Source organism: Aquarana catesbeiana, linkage group LG12, assembly GCF_042186555.1.
Source record: "Aquarana catesbeiana isolate 2022-GZ linkage group LG12, ASM4218655v1, whole genome shotgun sequence".
Lineage (NCBI taxonomy): Eukaryota > Metazoa > Chordata > Amphibia > Anura > Ranidae > Aquarana > Aquarana catesbeiana.
In genome coordinates this window covers 44433546-44454623 of record NC_133335.1, presented here as the reverse complement: position 1 = coordinate 44454623, position 21078 = coordinate 44433546, and the positions used below count along the sequence as shown (strand labels likewise).

General features: G+C 40.6%; 1 protein-coding gene across 4 annotated transcripts in view; it reads left to right on the top strand.

The window, feature by feature from the left end:
- MARCHF10 (membrane associated ring-CH-type finger 10) overlaps positions 1 to 21078 on the top strand; it is a 95631-nt gene that overhangs the window by 44776 nt on the left and 29777 nt on the right. For 2 of the 4 annotated variants that reach the window (XM_073607674.1, XM_073607673.1), the window contains exons 6-9: positions 2487 to 3528; positions 6555 to 6721; positions 9829 to 9938; positions 11806 to 11901. In XM_073607674.1, the coding sequence (XP_073463775.1) occupies positions 2487 to 3528; positions 6555 to 6721; positions 9829 to 9938; positions 11806 to 11901 (1415 nt within the window). Of the gene's footprint in view, positions 1 to 2486; positions 3529 to 6554; positions 6722 to 9828; positions 9939 to 11805; positions 11911 to 21078 lie in introns of all 4 variants that reach the window. The other 2 variants (XM_073607672.1, XM_073607671.1) reach the window with 1 other exon arrangement.

Below are 21078 nucleotides of genomic sequence, written 5' to 3'. Positions count from 1 at the left end.
AAATAGGTATGACATAACTCAAATCAGCAAAAATCCAAAGTACAGTTTTAATCCATAAAAGGTTCTTATGTATATACAGCACGGATAACGTTTGTGAACATGTTAAAGTAGAAGTTCATCCTAAAACTAAAATCTGTAAATCTACAGGCATTCACAATCTAAGCCTAACCTATCTAACCCTGTAAAGAAGAAATCGCTATACATACATACATACATACATACATACATTCGCTACACCTTGTTTGAAGGTTCGGTCTCCAGCAGTAGAAGCTATGTGCAGGAGACAGCCTACAACGGTTGTGAAATGCCAGGGAAGTGACGTCACCCATAGCGTTGCTATGGGACTTCCGTTGTCGGCTGCTTCCTCTGCACCTGACTCCACAGTGAAGCCGCCGCTGACAGCTTAGCATGGGACCAGACCAGAGCGGCTTCAGAAAAGTTATGTATCACAATTTCTTCTTTACAGGGCTAGATAGGTTCGTTTTAGATTGTGAATGCCTGTAGATTTACAGGTTTTAGTGTTGGGGTGAACTTCTGCTTTAATATATTAATAACTACGACCCATTATCAGGAAAGCAAACAGAAAAATCAGACTATACATATCCAGAACTCTGCCAACATTCCTACTCAACTAAAACTGTAGATAGAAGGAACATCTGGAGTGAACGTCTAATATTGCCTCATCCAGAGGAAAAAAGGCAGAAAAGCTTCATTCGTTCATTCTCATTCTCAAAAGAGAATGGTATAAATAAGCGAAGGGGAAAAATAGAGGAGGAAAAAAGAAAAAAATAGGGGGAGGGGGGAACAGGATAAGGCAGGATGGAAGAACCCAGTACAATCCATTCACAAGAGGTCCCAGGAACAACATTGTGGTGAAACAAATCCGCTATGAATGACTCAAAACCGGAAGAATATCAAAAATGTGACCAAACAGTCCACATGAGAGAATGAGATTTATTTTCATCCCATGCAATCATTTGTTTTAAATGTTCAACCCATCTAGTTCACAAGCCCACACAGCTAACGACTGGGTTTCCGATCGACACCAGTGTCTGACAATAACAGAGCAAGCCACTGTGAGGAAATTTCTAATTTTAGACTTTTTCTTATTTGTTTATAGGAGCCTGGCACCATAGATAACAGAGTAATGTGGAGTTTATTAGAGATTTTGTCTCCCACTAGTCTGTCGTGCAATTGGAGAATCTTGTCCCAGAATGGGGTGATTTTAGGGCAGGTACCTCAAAAATGGGTCATAGTGTCAGGAGCCTGCAAACATCTCCAAAATATCTCTGGCACAAATCAATTTTATGTAAGACAGTGGGACAACGATACTTGAAATGAATGTTAACCTAAAAAATATAATTGGTTCAAAACTTTTGGTATATGAGCGTCATCAGAAAACACAATCTGTATAACTAAAACGTCTATCGTTTTTCATCAGACTAACAATTTCTTTATATTTCTGCTTTTCTATTACGTGATTACATGAACATGCACATGTATTGTTTTCTCATTGGTTATATGGTTGATATTACCTGCCATTTGTCACAGCATACCTGCACATTGTGGCAGACTTACCTCTCAGTGAGTCCTTCTCCTGCAATGCAATGTCCACACTTCCCTGCAGCCATCTTCTCCTGCTCTTCTTCTGGGTCAAGAATCCTCTGTCTTTTCTAATGGCCAGCCACGGATGACATACTGTAAGTTATGCATGCACATGGGAGTTACTTCATCCTGCCAATCAACTCTTACTCTAGGCATCTTTGCAGATGCAATCCCAGAAGTTAATGTACAAATAGAAAGAGCATTGTTATTTTGGGAATTTTGATAGAAAAGACATACAGAGGCTCTTATGCCATAAAAACCTACCAGTAGGTCAATGGTTAAGGGGCCCAAGCTAGTGTCCGCACTTTTATAGTAGTAATAGGTTAAAGAGAATCTGTTACTTTTGAAAGATTATATTTATCATTCAGAAGACAGATTGTTATGAAACCATGGTATGTAGGAAAAGGAACACTGCAGGTGCAAGTGAGGTCAGTGGTAGGTTTTTGTGGAAAATAGGAGATCATAAAACATTCATTCATTTGATTTTAGACATAGATTATTTATATACATTGCTGACTGGGGCTGATGCTTGATTTAGTAAATTTTATTTATATATATATATATATATATATATATATATATATATATATATATATATAATATCTCTAAATACACCAATTACTCATACAAGCTCAATTGGGGATATATAAATGCATAGGAAGATATTTACTATTTAATTTTAATCCACTTAACCACTTACAGTACAACAAACTTTTTTTCTGCCAACGCCCCGCCCCCCCCTTTTTTTCCAAATGAGAAAACTACTGAAAGGATCAAGGCAACCTACCGCCAACAGTTTCTTTTGAAATGGCTTGAAAATTGTAGTGTGTATCAAGGAAATAACTTCTATCTTTTTACAACTATATTTTTCTGTCCAACAGAGATGAAAAAACACAGATTTACAGAACAAGAGAAAGAAAGCACAACTGTAAACCAACCCCCTTGTTTGAAACAGAACATGAGAAGTCACAACAACCAGCAGGGTCAAGTCTCAGCCACCACCTCTGCACCATTACTTGATGATCTTCAAACCATCTCAGAACCAATGAATTTAAGGCAGTCTCCAATCTACACAAGTGATGACAGCTTTAATAGAATTCGAGAAATAAACACTGAAGATGATATAGAAAACGGAGAGTCAAGTAATAATGATGGACGTGATGATAATGTGTCTATTTCTGATAGTGTAAGTAGTGTGCCTTTGCCTCTGGGACCTCAGAATTATGGTACACCACCCACTGATCACAATATTTGGAGAAACCGCTTTTTAGAGTTGGATGAGGAAGCCAGCAGTGACAGTGAAACTGAGGAGTTTCCAGTCATACACAGACTAAACCATGACTTCATTGCAGAGACTACCAGAAACAGGTTGGATATTACAAGTTCTGTGAGAAATCCCAATAATCTGCCGCCCTTAACATCGCCTAGAAGTTTGGGATTAAGGACAACACTTCAAGAGGTTGACAGTTCCCAAAATAATGCTCAAGTTTCTTTTCTTAATTTGAGGGATATGATTGAACTTCGAAGGATTGGAGTTGCAATAGCACCCCAAACTCAAGAACATAACAGGCAATCTCATGTGGCAGAGACCACACTACCCCAACTCCATGATATTAACTCAAATACCAGGAATGTTCAGAACCATGAGTATCATTCTAATCCCCAAACAACTTTTAGAACAGAAGAGAGCAGAAACAGGACTACACCTAGCAGTGAAGTCTCTTCCAGATCGCATGTAGTTACTCTAAGACCCAGCCTGTCTTCCACAGCACCCACCATTACACTTCTGCATGAGAACCTTGATTTGATTGCTCATACAATCTCCATGCAGAGATGGTCTGAAAGGATTATCAACATGACACCAGAAACAGAGAATGTGAAGCCCAAACCGGACCCCGAGAAGCTTAAAAAATTTCAGGCAAGGTGAGCAGGTTTCACATATCAGTGTAATTCTTAGAAGGATCAGCTGTTAAACTGAATATGCTTAAAAGTCAGAGATGTTTTTGCAGGGGGAAATAAAATTGGACCGAAAGTCCCTCAGGTAGACACAAAGGTCCTATCTTGCATTTCACTGGAAACAGGAGCTACAATTTCGAATTTCTCTTGCTTTAGCACATAGTGGTGACACCTAGAGAAAAATGGGACCCACTGAGATATGATGGCAGGCTTTGAGTGCTGTTATATCTCAAGCATTGCATTGGATTAAATTGCCAGCTTTAAGTCATAGTCAATGCCCACATATTACTATTAGGGTCCATATACAAAACATTAGTGGCCCACCATAAACTAAATTTGCAACCAGCTTCCTGCTCTTGTATGCCAGTTCACCTAATTTTTCCCAGGATAGAATGAGACGTATAATAATAATATGATTAAGGCGAAGGAACGCCTAATGTTGAATGTTTCAAGAAGAGGGTACTCAACCGGGTCATACTACCTTCGTTTTATATATATATTATACATTTTTTTCTTAGGTTTTGTATATATTGTATACTGCTATATTGTATTGCCATCTTATACTCTGGATAAAAACGGTATATATATGTTAGGTCTGTAATGACTAGGGAGACAGGTCGGATATATCAAGATTGGTTTGACACACTGTTATTATCATGGTATGGTTGTGTTTACTGGCAAAATGCTTAAAAAAAAAAAATACTGTATGTTTTAAAAGAGAATGGTGTAGAATAGACTGACACCTAATACTAACTACAGGGGTCAGCAAAAATGGTCAAATCTAAACTTATCCTCAAAGACCATTTTAAAGAGGATCTCAAGGCTCCTTCAGAAAAAAATTAAAGACAGTAGTTCTAAATACTGTAGCTGCTCACTTTTAATATTAGGGCACTTACCTGTCCAGGAATCCAGCGGTGTCCTCAGCTGAGCCGATTTTCCGATCAGCTATCGGGTGCTGCCGCCACCATCTTAACTAAGGGAAACTGGAAGTGAAGCCTTGCGGCTTCACAGCTGGTTTCCTACTGCACATGCGTGAAGCGCGCTGCGCTTTGTGAATGGGCCAGCTGCGGGGGAAGGGGGGGACCAAACTTCCGGATGAGTTTGCCATGGCAAAGTATTCCGGAAGTGGGAGCGGATAGCTGTCAAAACCAGGTGCCCGCTGTCCCCCAAAAGGTGGCAAATGTGGCAGCGGAGGGGGGGGAGACAAGCGGAGCTTCCCCTTTTGGGTGGAGTTCCACTTTAATATATGCAAGAATGCTGTTCCAAACCACTGTCCACAGCATTTCTGATTTTTTAAAGTAAATACAGTATATATGAAGTAAAATGTGTAGAAGTAAATAAAGATTGGTAGGGTACTATTATATTTTACTACTTTCATCAACATCAAGGTACTGTTAGCTTTTGGTGCACTGCTTTCAGAGGAATGAATGATGCTCTAGCACAAGCCCCCCTCCCACTGACACTCCCTCTAACCCTAACTCTAACCATGCCTCATGTAACTCCTTATGTGCATACAGACTACTTCTGCGCTAGGATCCTCTGCATTACGCACATAGGTGTGCGCAGCCTATTGCATTAGGGTGTGCACCCCAAAGTTCAAACACACATGAACGCCACCTACTGTCACAGAAAGGGTGCTCTGATGGTGGGAGACAGTTGATTGAGAGCATATTACGGTACACCCTAAATACGGGTGTAACATGTTCCTAAAGTTGAACCTAGACTTTAATATAATGGGGCATTTACACTGGCCACGGCACCCCCAACCACCCACCTGGTGTTGCTCCTGGATAATACTAATGCACACGGGGTGATTAGGGTGTGCCCAGGCACACCCGACACACCCTGTGTGCACGCCTATGATTACGCATAAAAAACAAGTGCTTGAAGTAGAGGTTAACAAAACTTTTTTTTTTCATTTTGGATAGAGTAATGGAGGGTTATAACCCGGTCAGTTTTTTTTTTTTTTTTTTTGCCATCTGTGTCCCATTGGGGAGATTTCTCTTTACTTACTGTCCCACAGCCAAAACTGAAGGTCATTGGAAAGACTTTCAAAGTGAGGAAAATCCTTGTTGTCACCAGGGTCACCAGAACTAGTGCCTCAATTGGAAGGTTGCTATTGCTCTATAGATGACAACCCAAAATTTGGGATTTTCTTTCCATTTCATTTTTGGTGATAAAGGTAAACAGGAAAAATAGGGGCAGGGGCACATGTAGCAATAAAAACCTGCCAGGTGTTCTAATCCCTCTTCACTCCACCCAAAACAAAAACAAAAAGGTTTTACTTTTTGTTATACTTTAAGGTGGTTTTAAACCTCAGACTTGAAACATAAACAAAGCATATCCTTCTATAGTGTGTACTTGTCTCAATTAAAAGCACAAGTGTAATTTCCGTCTGTTGCTTTGTTCCTCCTGCTGTCAGCATGAATCACTTCTGACAAGTTTTCCTGACACCAAGAGAAAAATGGTGACAGGGGAGGGATCTCCAGCTGATTGACAGTCTCAGCTCTGTTCCTGTGTGCTGTTTGGAGGGGGGCTGTGTCTCTTCCCTCCAATAAGCTCTCAAAACTTTCCTCACTGAGCTCTGCAGCTTGTAACTACAGCTCTCCACCCCCTTTTTTCTGAACTATCAGACAAGCTTATAAATTCTGCACCTTGAATGGATATAGAGAAGATAAGACTGCAGATAGACAGGTACAACTTCTGTAGGAGGACTTGTTTAATCTCTGTGTATCACCTGAGGATAGTCGCTTCACTGGGTATATGTAAGGGTTTACAACCACTTTAAGTTCTAAAGCTGGAATCCAGTGATTTGTGGGACTTATACTGAATTTGTGTTGCAGCAAATATGAATGATTTCAAACTACAAAAAGATAACATAAAAGGCATAACCGAGGTTGGTTGTTACTTATTCATTGCAAAGTGATGAAAGTTTGCTTTATTTATGCAGATAAATCTTCAGAGATAATTTGTATTTCTATCCACATGTCCAGTTTACTAGAAGAAGACTCAGAAGACGAAGGGGATCTGTGCAGGATATGTTTTACAGGAGACAAAACCCCAGAAAATCAACTTGTAGCACCTTGCAGATGTAAAGGGAGCTTGAAGTATGTGCACAAAGAATGCATGAAGAAATGGCTGCTCAGTAAAATTAAATCCGGTGAGGACGGAAAATTAAATTGATTAATATGCTTGGTTTTATATCTTCTATGAAATAAAAACGTATTTTAACCACTTGACCTCCAAAAGATTTAACCCCCTTCAAAACCAGGCCATTTTTTGCGATACAGTACTGCTTAATTTCTGCACTATAAACAAAAAAAAAAAATGTAAATTTCGAAAAATACATTTTTTTTTACTTTCTGCTATAAAACATATCCAATAAAAAAATGTAAAAAATCAAATTTCTTCAATTTAGGTCAATATGTACTCTGCAACATATTTTTGGTAAAAAAAATCCCAATAAGCGTATATTGATTGGTTTGCGCAAAGGTTACAGGATCTACAAACTATAGGATATTTTTTTTTTGTTTACTAGTAATGGTGGTGATCAGCGACTTATAGCGGGACTGCAAAACTGCGACGGACAGTCTGACACTAGTTGACACTTTTTGGGGACTAGTGACACAAATACAGTGATCAGTACATAAAATGCGCACTACTACTCACACTACTACTGGCACTGGCTGGGAAGGGATTAACATCAGGGGCGATCAAAGAGTTAATTGTGTGCCTAGCCAGTGTTTCTGTGTACTATGGGAGGTGCTTTTACCAGGGGAAGGCATGGATAAATGTCCCTACTTTGCAGGAACACAGGATCCATGCCTTCCCTACTGACAGAACAGCAATCTGCCTTGTTTACATAAGCAGACTGCCATTCTGCCTGTGTAACGAATGATTGGCTGGTGCCGGCAGACATCAAGCCTGCAGTACCTCCGGCGGAACGTAACACTAACGAGCCACATGACACCAGGGAGGGAATTGGGCCCAATTTGGACATTTTCACTGAGGGGTGTACTCACTTTTGTTGCCAGCGATTTAGACATTAATGGCTGTGTTGAGTTATTTTGAGGGGACAGCAAATTTACACTGTTATACAAGCTGTACACTCACTACTTTACATTGTAGCAAAGCGTTATTTCTTTAGTGTTGTCACATGAAAAGATATAATAAAATATTTACAAAAATGTGAGGGGTGTACTCACTTTTGTGAGATACTGTACATAATCCGGCGCACAGCTACCACCCTGTAGCAGTAAAACTGCCATGGGGCGGACAGCAAGTGGTTAACTTTTACATGGTACAGCACCCGATAATTCTTTTTGATATAAAGAAAAAAATAAATCATTCATTCAAATAAATTCATAAATAATTCATGTGGTGCTGCCCTGTTGTTATCAGCCCAATTAACCCTGATATACAGTATCCTTGAAAAGCTACATTTGACCTCCTTCTGACCTGCTTTAAGTAGCTTTTGCATTCCTATTGGCTTATATAGTTACATGGGGAGAAAAGCAGTTCTAACGTGCGTAAAAGTCAGGCAGACCTGAGACTCCAGAAGAAGATATCTCAGTGCTGCAGAACATCAGAAAAAAAAGAAACTGGTAGATGGCCAAGAGCAAGCTCTGTGCCAGATTTAGGCTTCATGTACACTGCTTCTGGTAAACGGACGTTTAGGAGCAGTTTGGCATTTTTTCAGCTGCCCCTGAACTCTCCTCTATGTGATCTTATCGGTACATGTACACAGGGTCGTTTATAGTTGTTTCTAAGCAGTTGAGTTTAGAAGCATTTTTTGTAAAGCAAAAAAATGCGTTCAGGACGGATGTTCAGAGGCATTGGAAACGCCAAATGCCTGTAACAGCTTGTAAACGCATGTAGACACGGTTTAGCCGCATTTTGTTTACAGGCGTTTTTAATTTTTGACTTAAAAAAAAAAAACGCTTCTAAATGCAAATTCGGCTAAAGGCGGCATGTAAACTCGGCAAAACGGGCATTTTTTAACGTTGGTTATTATCTATCAAGTTAAATCGTTCAGGAGAGGTTGTAAAACGTCCCGTGTACATTAAGCCTTAGAGATATTATTTTGCACAAACTTAAATACTCAAATCACCCTCCTCTTTCTTAAAGAGGAAGTAAACCCTGATGGCTTTTACTTCCTCTTTTTTTCCCCTGCAGTCGCATACTAGCCCATTATGTTGCACTCACCTGCAAATGAAGCCCGCAATGTCCCCGAGGTCCCCGCTGGTGGCCGTGTCCATCTTCGCCCCTCTTCCTTCCAGGGCCGTGGACTCCGGCTCTGACTGGCCTAAGTCATGTGATGTCACTCTCGCGCATGCGCACGGGAGCCAACGGTCAGAACACAGGCCCTCTAGAAATGGCATGTGCCCTTTCTTCAGTGTGCATGCGCCAATGACGTTGACGCAAGCATATATGGTAAATATCTCCTAAACCGTGCAGGTTTAGGAGATATTTCCAGCACCTACAGGTAAGTCTTATTATAGGCTTATCTATAGGGAAAGGTGGTGTGTATGGTTTGCAATAGAGTTGCCACCTCATCTCTTTAAACCCGAACACATATGAATTATACGGGTTCTGAGGCTGATTTAATGCAGATAAGGCACCAAGTGAGTTTAATTACCACCTTAATCAGCCACAGAACCTGTGTAATCAATATGTATTTGGGTTTAAAGGGATGAGGTGGCAACCCTAGTTTACAACCACTTTAACTCAATGGGGTAGGACTGCTGAAATCTCTGGAACTGAAGCTCTGCCCTCCTGCCAAAGCTACTAGGAGATGATTCTTCTTTCCTGCGTTTTATATTTCATTTATTTTGCAGAGTAAAGAATGCATTAGAAAGTGGTCTTTTCTAGACTATACCTTTGATTTATTCTTCAGAATGGTGTGCTTATTGCCATTTACGTTTTAAATTTACTCTGAAGAGTTTTATATAACACACAGAACCATTACTATCAATCTTTCCTCACAAAGCAATATCCCCACCACAGCCATGTGGAAACACACACACACATAAACACATACTAGGTCACTTTCAAAGAATGTACACTGTATAAAATGACAGGTCTGTGGCCTCAGTCCTTATGGCCCCATTCTGTTACAAGCTCACTGAAATCTTTGGAGACTTTTGCCACCTTCTACTGTCTCCTTTAGTCTCACTTGAAGTTCAACAAGCCAGAGATATGTTTCCTGCTAAATAAGCTGTCAGCCTTAGGAAATGTCTCTCAATCCATAATTCTTTCATACTTTAGGAGCTGCACTGAGTGCTGTAAAAACCTGTGAGATGTGCAAACAAAACCTGGAGTGTAATTTTGAAGAATTTGATGTGGATGAGCACTACAGAAGACATCAGGAAACTCAGGTAATTCAGCATGATGGTAAAAAGAGAGGGGGCCCATACCAGCCATACCCATGGGATGCAGACAGTGCTATAGCACATTCCTTTTTAATTCAGCATGATGATGATGGCATTGCTAGACGTGAGCGCCACAGTTCTAGGAACGGTTTAAACCCCAAGGAAAATAGGAATGTTTATGGGATCTTGAAACTTTAATGGATGAATCAGCACTTAAAATACACCTGAGCACCTAGGTCTTGAGTGCATGTTCTACATAGGCCTCAACTTCTTAATGCAGTTCTAAGTGCAATGCTAAAAGCCTGTACTGGCTAAAGAGACCCTTGAACGGAACTAGTTAATGCTGGATGCAGGGCTTAGCTCAGAGTCAAAAGGCTCTCTGGGAACACAGAACACTTATTCTGAAGATTAACATGCTGTGTGTGCTGTTTGGTTTCTGCTAGTATAGAAAATTGACAGGTCCGCTTTGGCTTGCTCACTCAGAGCTATATGCGGACACCAAATTCTTTCAGCCTTTTCCATTGTTATAAACAAGATCATGCATACACTGTCTTCTAATAAATAGCTTCATCATCTGTCTAGACTCTTATAAATTATCACATACATAACTGTTGCAAATTTGTCGTCGGCATGTTTATGAAACAAAATATACCCACCAGCAGTATCAAACTAGCAGTTAAATATAGCTGAATATGCATTTATTTCCTTTGACCTGCCCAATATTTGTAGCCATAAGTAATGCCTGCTTGGCATTTTGAGGCTCTTCACATCCCCATAGTGACCAAACAATTTCTACGACTCTTATTATTTTATGCTAGGAAAACTAGAGTTTTGCAGTGGATTAATTGTAAACCTCTGTACATCAGTATATGGAAATAATTGGTCAACAAAAATCTACCACTATATTAATTAACATATGAGGGACGAGATTCTCAGAGGAAATTTCATAAGATCTGGGGCCCTTGGCTGGATACCCAGGATACCAGTGATTCCCTCCTCTCATTGATTTCTGAACCTGAGCCATAGTATACCTTTGTATTATGTATGACAATATCTTATGTAAAGATTATGTGTTTGCCTCTTAAGCCTAGTACATACAGTACGGGCCGAATGTCCGCCGACATCGACTGGTTCAATAGAAACCCGGCCGACATTCAGCCCATGTGTGCAGCAGATGGTCCGATGGGGGGGACGAGGGGCATCCCCCTGTCAGAACTCAATAACTCAGAGGGGGAAATCACTGTACTAACACCTGATTGTTAGTATAGCGTCTCCGACCTGAGCTGTCAGTTTGAGCTGCGGGTTGAACGAAAAAAAAGAATAGTGGTGTGTACGAGGCTATAGACATTAATGTGATACTGCAAGTATTTTGAATGAATAAAGTGATATCAGCTTTCTGGTTTGAAGTACTTTATTCCAGTTCAGGAGAACACAAAGACATTACATAATCAGCTATAATTTGGTTGTACATGTTGGTTTGGTTTGATAGTGGTTCAATGATCCTTTTTTACATTGTGCATGCTATGTCTTCTGCTATATTCCTTTGTAAGGACCTGTATAGTGTTATTCTTGTCAATTGCTCCCGAACTGTATCTACAACAACAATTGCTTTGTGGACGTGTCTAATTTATATGTACATCTTAAATATTTGCTGTTATGTTAATTTATTGTTATGTTGAAATAACACAAACACAGATAGTTTATCCACAACTTACCATGTCTATACGTTTTTTTTAAAAATTGCTTAGTATTTAGCCAGTAGGCTAGTGCAATAGACAAGAAAAAAAATATTGTAACTTTAAATAAATGTGTTATTTTTTTAATTAAAATATTTATACAAATATACAGTGACATGCTTTCTCCACAAATACAGGCCACCCTAAACCCAAGCCTCTACCTGGTCTTACTGCTTCATATGTATCAGCAGCGGTATGAAGACCTGCTGAGATTATCAAACACTCGAGACCGGGTAAGTGAGGTAAGTAAAAATCTAATCTTTATCAATGTGACAAATGGTAACTCTGTATCAACTAATGCCGCGTACACACGATCGGAATTTCGTCCCGCAAAAGACCGATGAGAGTTTTTCCTCGAAAATGCGACCATGTGTATGCTCCATCTGACTTTTGCTGGCCGAATTCCAGCCAGCAAAAGATTGGGAGCATGTTCTCAATTTTTAGGTCGGAAAAAGTTCCTATCCGAAAATGCGATCGTTTGTGGCAATTACGACTCGCAAAATTCCTATGCATGCTCGGAAACAATTTGACGCATGCTCGGAAGTATTGAACTTCATTTTCTCGGCTCATGGTAGTGTTGTACGTCACCACATTCTTGACGGTTGTAAGTTCAGTGAACTTTTGCGTGACCGTGTGTATGCAAGGCAAACTTGAGTGGAATCCCGTCGGAAAAGCCGTCATATCTTTTTCCGACGAGAAGTCAGATCGTGTGTACGTGGCATTAAGGGCTTATACAGAAAAATACTGCAAAAAGACAATCACGTAGGTTAGACAAATCAAAACAGCCACATATCTCATGTACCTTAAACAAGCATCTGCTTAAAAGGTCTTCCAAGCTTGTTCTATTTTAGGTCCATTCATAAAAATCCTGCCATTAGAAAATTACCAAAGCTGCCACTGCTGCCCCCTTAAAAAATTCATGGCTATGCTGCTAATCTTCTGGCTTAAATCATTTTTTGCCACCAAAGTTTTTATAATGGAAATAATAAAATCATACAGCCATAACAGAAGGTCCCTTTTAGGGAGCTTACAATCAATAAAAACAGAAAAGGGCAACGTTCTATAATATAAAATTCAAAATATACAGTAGTATCATAACTTATAATTAAAATGGCAGTTATAGGTCACAAGAAACCTTTTAATAAATGTTTCAAGTCAATTATACTCATTATTTGAGAATATATTTATCAAGATATTAGGGATCTAATAAAACTGACAAATTGCCAAAGACTGGTATAGGCCATTGATGTGGTAGCAATTCACCTTTGGCTGCCATGCTCTTTTGAAAAACACTGTAGTATCAAAACTGATTAAATATATTTTTTAGTGGTCGCAATAGAATTATTTCTGTTTTTCCCTGGTTCCCTTGAAAGGGTTTGTTCTTTTCACGTAGTTGCCTTATACGTTTTAGCTGCCATAGCTACAGGTATAAATAGTGTTCATTTAAGACATGTTTTTTTTTTTTTTTTGTTCCTGGATATTTGTTCCCTAGGAGAAAGGCATAAGAATGCTAATGAAATCTTTTGTGACTACCATTCAATCAATTTTTTAAAAATATCTATGGTAGGTGGCCTGGGTTCAACAAAATGTGTCTTCTGTTTTGTGCATTAAGAGTGCATGGAGTTAAAGCTTAGCTTCCTAGAAGTAGCTGGAGGGGTGCTACTAGTTTTCAGCTGTAAAATGGAAAACTTTGTTCCAAGTTGTTTTGAATTTCCGATCTTTCTTTTTATCCTAGAAACAAATGAATAAACAGCTTGTATGTGGCTTATGGGCAAAACAGACCCCAATCTGGTTTTATTCATCAGATACATTTGTGGTAAAAAGTTTTGGATATTGATTTGCATTTGTTTAGTGATTAGCTAATAAGATGGCATCTATAGGAAGCTACAGATTGCATAAAAATGGGTCAGTCTCACCAGAACTGAGTGCAAGGAAGATTTCAACTAAACTGGGGTCATGGTCACAGTCTTTGCCCAGTCCGTAACATGCTTCCTCCAGGTTCCTAATGATGTAGGAGCAAATACTCTGGTGAATGAACAGGTAAAAAGGGCAGTTGTGTCTATATTCGATCTGTGTTCTTATTGGTTTCCTCCTTTAAAGAGTCATTAGGACAAAATCTGCAAATATTTGAACCAAGCATCAAAAATTCCTGTGAAGCCACATTTCATGTGACGTGAAGCCACATTTCTTGTGTCCCTCATAATGCACCTTTTGGTTGTTAGGTTGAGTGTTGTTTCTTTTTGGGATGTAATAGACTCTGGTAGATCTTGAATTCTAGGATTCTAAGATATATTTTGCTTTTGAAAAAGTGCTTGTAAGCGTAACATTTATTAGACTTGTATCCTGATTCCTGAGCCATTAAATAAACTAAGAAAAAAGTTTTCCACTGCCCGGTTCATATTCCTGGTACTTTGGCTTCAGAGCCTCCTTTCTCTCTAGCTGGACCATGGATGATTCGCTGTCAGCATCCAATGTGTGTCAACCTCCTTAACGCTGCCTAATTTCTTGTATCTGCTTAAAATGTCTGGAAGAGATTGTTAGGTGCACTTTTAAAATATTTTGAACTAAAGATAGTAGGTTAGTGGCGGACACTTAGCCAATATTTGACCCCAAAGCACAGATTGTCCCCAGCAGGGGGTTCTATCTAGGTCTGAATCAGCTAGGAAATGGTAGGGAGGGTCTGAGTCTGCTTGTTCTAGTATTGGCCTCATGCAGAACAGGTCCTAGGTTGTGCAGCTGGCAGTCGCTGGGATGCTCAAACTTTCAAATCTTCTTCCTGATCATCTCTGCTGAGAAATGTGGAAGGCTGCTTGCATTGGCTGTGATGTTTTTCTTTGCCATTCATTTGTATTAAGGTTATAAACCATACAGATATAAAACCGTACGACTGTGATGTTTTTAAATAGAATAGATAAATAGATAATAGTTTAAGTGGCGCTCCAGCTTGGTAATATGCATGTATCTTCCTTGCCTTTAATATGTTTTACTTACTAACCAAAGACAAGTATGCAACTAGTGAAATCAGTTCTCCAGATCTGCATACTTGTTATGGGTCAAAAACCAAGGAAGTTTTGAAGTAAGATGGACAGCATTCCCACCAAGCAACTAGCATTTTCAGAAGGAAGGCATACCAGTTCACACCACATGCAGTCCAGTGCGTTTTTTTTCTGCATCAAAAATGCATGGATAGTAGGTTATATGGTTTTTAATGGCATAGTTCACACCAGTGTGGTCAGTTCCAGTGAGTTCCAGTTCCAGAAGAAAAAAGTAGAACAGGCTGCATTTTTCCTGCACTGGATTGTACTGGAACGAGGTAAAACGCATAAAAACGCACAGGTAAGCACGTAAATGCATAAAAAAACTCACTGGAACACACATGTCCTTATTTATGGTTAAGAAAAAAAGAGGGGAACAAAATGCATACGACTGCATCAAAAATGCACTGGAACGCACATGCAGAAAATCATCGGGAATGCATCCAGGCTGCGTTTCTATGGTGTGAACTGGCCCTTAATGTGTCCCTCATTACAGGTTTCCATTAAACAAGAATAATACTCACTTCCCCTTCAGCGATGTCCACAAGCTCCCTTATCAGTACCAGCATCCTCTCACTGGCTTCTTCTGGGTGCCGGGTGTTTTGCCATCTTGATTTACCTGGCCAGGATGACATAACTCTGAGCATGTGTACAGGAGTTTATTCATACCAGCACCCAGTAGCTTAGAGTACAGATTAAGATGTTTGCGAGGAGGAAGATAAGAATCTTTTTTTGCAAAAAGGACAAAGTATGTCTTTCTGCTATAAAAAAGTGCACAATCAGTGAAGGAGAAAAAGCACTTATTTACAAAATTTTTTAACAGAAACTATTTTTTTTTTCAATATTTTTGATCTTTTTTTTTTTTTCGCTTTATTTTTAGCAAAAAATAAAAAACCCGGTGGTGATTAAATACCACCAAAAGAAAGCTCATTCTGTCTCAAAAAAATGATATATATTATATTTTTCATTTGGGTACAGTGTTGCATGACCGCGCAATTGTCATTCAAAGTGTGACAGCGTTGAAAGCTGAAAATTGGCCTGGGCAGAAAGGGGGTGAAAGTGCCCGGTATTGAAGTGGTTAAGCTTCAAAGGATACCTGTTATTTTAGTATGTAGAACAGAAGTTTGAACTGATCTGCATAGATGTTCCAAGTCAGGAAGTACTGAAGTGATTGGAACAAGATGACAGTCAAGGAACTAGAATTTTTTTGAAGTAGATTTTGTTTTCTAAATCCTGAGGCCAAGAGAGAAATCACAACTAAGTAGCAGAGCAGCAGTGTTTCCAGCAAAAGATCCTCAAATTACATTCTGAAAAAGACTATTTTATATTATACTACTCCCAGTACCCTTCAGTACAAGCTGCTGTTGGTTTTACAATGTTGCATCCTCCGAAACCCTTGAGAGTAGAATTCACTGTCTTTTTGGAAAGTCAATAATCCTTCATATTTTCTTTCAGGGAACTTTAATATATTTTTAAATTAAATTAGGCACATCAAGTTGCTTCAACTTTATCATAAAATACAGAAAATATCCAATGAGATGAGCGAAATAGGATTTTCCCCTACACTTACCACTGAATTACATTACCGAAATTTCTTAACAGCTGCGGCAAACAGAAGAAACAAATCAAGTCTGTTCTAATATACACTGACCTGTCACTATGATCAGGGAGGTGTTTGCATTCATGAGCTGATAGTATAAAGTTGAGATGAGAGGAATAAATATTTGGGGGATAAAATAAAGAAGATGACTTGGCTGAAAAAAGGCAGTGAGCAGTCAGGGTAGGAATATGCAGGCTGGCATTGCTTACTTATTTTTGAAGGTGAAGACTCTTGGATAGTCATTCTTATCCTTGCAAGTCACTGACCTAGAACAAGCATGCACATTAAGGTTATGTGACACTACTAAGCAAAATCTTGTTGAGTGACTCAGGAAGTAGTGAATGATCAAGCCCTGGAGCATGCATCTTCACAAGTCAGCAAAAGCAGCAGATAGACATGTGTGATTTGTTTAATTATGAATCGAAGTTCGGACTAAATTTGCGTGATTCAGAGATTCGGATGTATCAAGTAGGGATCGGCGAACGGTTCGGGCCGAACTTTGGTTGTTTGGATATTCTGCGAACATCGAACAATATGCGGTGTTCGGGGAAAATTCGGAACACCGTTAAAGTCTATGGGACACTAACATGAAAAATCAAAAGTGCTCATTTTAAAGGCTTATATGCAAGTTATTGTCATAAAAAGTGTTTGGGGACCCGGGTCCTGCCTCAGGGGACATGTATCGATGCAAAAAATTTTTTAAAAACTGAAGTTTTTTCGGGAGCAGTGATTTTTTTTTTTTTAAATGCTTAAAGTGAAACAATAAAAATGAAATATTCCTTTAAATATCGTGCCTGGTGGGTGTCTATATTATGCCTGTAAAGTGGCGCATTTTTCGTGTGTTTAGAACAGTACCACAGCAAAATGACATTTCTAAAGGAAAAATTGTCATTTAAAACTGCTCGCAGCTATAACGAATTGTCGGGTCTCGGCAATATAGATAAAACTCATTGGAAAAAAGAGCATGGGCTCCCCCCCCAGTCCATTACCAAACCCTTTGGGTCTGGTATGAATATTAAGGGGAACCCCGAACCAAAATAAAATAAAAAAATTGCGTGGGGGTCCCCCTAAAATCCATACCAGGCCCTTCGGGTCTAAAATGGAAATGAAGGGGAACCCTGCGCTAAATTTTTTTAAAAAATGGCGTAGGGGTCCCCCCAAAATCCATACGAGAACCTTATCCAAGCACGCAACCTGGCAGGCCGCAGGAAAAGAAGGGGGGCGAGAGACCCACTCCTGAACCGTACCAGGCCACATGCCCTCAACATGGGGAGGGTGCTTTAGGGTAGCCCCCCAAAGCACCTTGTCCCCATGTTGATGGGGACAAGGGCCTCATCCCCACAACCCTTGCCCGTTGTTGTGGGGGTCTGAGGTGGGGGGCTTATCGGAATCTGGAAGCCCCCTTTAACAAGGGGACCCCCAGATCCCGGCCTCCCCCTGTGTGAAATGGTAACGGGTACATTGTACCCGTATCATTTCACAAAAAAGTGTCAAAATGTAAAAAAAAAACAAGAAACTGCATGGGACAAGTCCTTTATTAAAAAAAAATGTCTCTTCCATTCATATTCTTCTATTGCTCCGCCGACGGACCGAAAAATTAAATAAAAAAACCCGCCACTAATCCGCCTCCATGGCAGGCTTCCGCTGTATGACACTTCAGCGCCTTTGACAGTTCTTATACAGTGCCTTGCAAAAGTATTCACCCCCTTGGCTTTTTACCTATTTTGTTACATTACAGCCTTTAGTTGTTTTTTTTTAATCTGAATTATATGTGATGGATCAGAACACAATAGTCTAAGTTGGTGAAGTAAAATTTGAAAAAAATATACATAAAACTATTTTTCAGAAATAAAAAACTGATAATTGGCATGTGCGTATGTATTCACCCCCTTTGTTATGAAGCCCATAAAAAGCTCTGGTGCAACCAATTACCTTCAAAAGTCACATAATTAATGAAATGTTGTCCACCTGTGTGCAATCTAAGTGTCACATGATCTGTCATTACATATACACACCTTTTTGAAAGGCCCCAGAGGCTGCAACACCTAAGCAAGAGGCACCACTAACCAAACACTGCCATGAAGACCAAGGAACTATCCAAACAAGTAAGGGACAATGTTGTTGAGAAGTACAAGTGAGGGTTAGGTTATAAAAAATATCCAAATCTCTGATGATCCCTAGGAGCACCATCAAATCTATCATAACCAAATGGAAAGAACATGGCACAACAGCAAACCTGCCAAGAAATGGCCGCACACCAAAACTCATGGACCGCAAGGAGGTCATTAATCAGAGAGGCAGCACATAGACCTAAGGTAACCCTGGAGGAGCTGCAGAGTTCCACATCAGAGACTGGAGTACCTGTACATAAGACTACAGTAAGCCGTACACTCCATAGAGTTGGGCTTTATGGCAGAGTGGCCAGAAGAAAGCCATTACTTTCAGCAAAAAACAAAATGACACGTTTTGAGATTGCGAAAAGGCATGTGGGAGACTCCTAAAATGTATGGAGGAAGGTGCTCTGGTCTGATGAGACTAAAAGTGAACTTTTTGGCCCTCAAAGAAAACGCTATGTCTGGTGCAAACCCAACACATCACATTACCCAAAGAACATCATCATGCTGTGGGGATGCTTTTCAGCAGTCGGGACTTGGAAACTGATCAGAGTTGAGAGAAAGATGGATGGTGCTAAATACAGGGATATTCTTGAGCAAAACCTGTACCACTCTGTGTGTGATTTCAAATTAGGTAGGGGTGGTGCCGAGTTGGTCTAGAGAGTAGGGGAGACCCACATCCGTGGAAATGTGTTCCTCTTGCGGGACTTTGAAGGGAGAACCTACTCGGGAGTAATAAGGAGTATAAGGAGTGTAAATTTGAAATGAAATTAGGTATTAATTGAGGTATAAACCTAAACAGATCTACAGTACACAGGGTAAATGTACAGGGAATACAAAGGGATACAGGATGTGTGATACAGACAAAAAAATTGCAATATACAAAGATACACAATCATAGAACTCCGGTACATATGGAACACACATACGGGGAGTACCCGACGTGTTTCGAGATATACTCTTCTTCAGGGGTGTCTGATTGGAATCAGCACAAACAGAGGTATGTCATGTAGTATTGCTTGGGGGAATGTGTATGTTACTGCATCCATTTAAAAACATTCAGAAGGAGGGACATATCGCCACTGAACACCAAGGTATGTGCTCGCTCCTGGTCCAGGTCGGGCAGGCCGTGTGTACCCAGTCCCAGTGGAGTCACCAGGGGAGTATTCCCCAACAGAGGGTGTCAGAAAACACCAATGGATATGGTGGTCCTGGGGTAGGCTCCAATCTGAGGTAGGTGGTTGATGCTGTGTGGGCAAGATCCTATTCGGTATGTGGGAAGGGCCGGCACAGGCAGGTCATGCAGTGGCCCAATGTGGCAGGACCTGACACCCCGGCCAGGTGAAGCCCGGTGTCGGGGAGGTCACTGGTATGAAAAGGGTGAGTTGGATAACCAAGTGCAATAGATGTGGGCAGGGAGGCTGTCCAAAGCCACTAAAGAATGGGTGCCTAGCCAGGGGTCCAAACTGGGGGAGGCTCGGGGTTTCCAGCCTGGGGCAAGTCCTGGGTGTGAAGTGGTGTTGTAACAGCTGACGTGCAGATATGAGGGGAGCTCATGTGTGATTTGAGGCTAGGACGGAGGTTCATCTTCCAGCAGGACAATGAAAACACTGCTAAAGCAATACTTGAGTGGTTTAAGGGGAAACCAGTAAATGTGTTGGAATGGTCTAGTCAAAGCCCAGACCTCAATCCAATAGAAAATCTGTGGTCAGACTTAAAGATTGCTGTTCACAAGTGCAAACCATCCAACTTGAAGGATCAAGAGCAGTTTTTCAAGGAGGAATGGGCAAAAATCCCAGTGGTAAGATGTGGCAAGCTCATAGAGACTTATCCAAAGCGACTTGGAGCTGTGATAGCCGCAAAAAGGTGGCTCTACAAAGTATTGACTTTAGGGGGGTGAATAGTTATGCACATTAACTTTTTCTGTTATTTTGTCATATTTGTTATTTGCTTCACAATAAAAAACAAAAAAAACAAAAACATCTTCAAAGTTGTGGGCATGTTCTGTAAAAGAAATGATGCAAATCCTCAAACAATCCATGTTAATTCCAGGTTGGGAGGCAACAAAACACGAAAAATGCCAAGGGGGGTGAATACTTTTGCAAGGCACTGTATAACTAAGGGCAGGCCACACAGTGACGTACCCAGGTGACCCCGCCCCCCTATGACACACAGGGACATCCCCATGGCTTCCCCTGGCGTCCTCTGACACCAAGGGAAAGCCATGGGGAAGTCCCCGTGCGTCAGAGGGGGCAGGGTCACCACCAGGTGGCCCCGCCCTCCTCTGACGCCAGGGGAAGCCATGGGGAAATCCCAATGCGTCAGAGGGGGGCGGGGTCACCCGGGTATGTCACCGTGTGGCCCGATCCTCAGTTATATAAGAACTGTCAAAGTCCCATGGAGGCGGATCGGTGGCGGGTCATTTTTAAAACATTTTTTGGTCCGTCGGCGGAGCGATAGAAGAATATGAATGGACTTCGTGGGACATTTTTATTTTTTTTTTTTTAAAAAAGGACTTGTCCCAATCTGTGTCTTGTTTTTTTTAACATTTTGACACTTTTTTTGTGAAATGGTACAGGTACAATGTACCCGTTACCATTTCACACAGGGGGGAGGCCGGGATCTGGGGGTCCCCTTGTTAAAGGGGGCTTCCAGATTCTG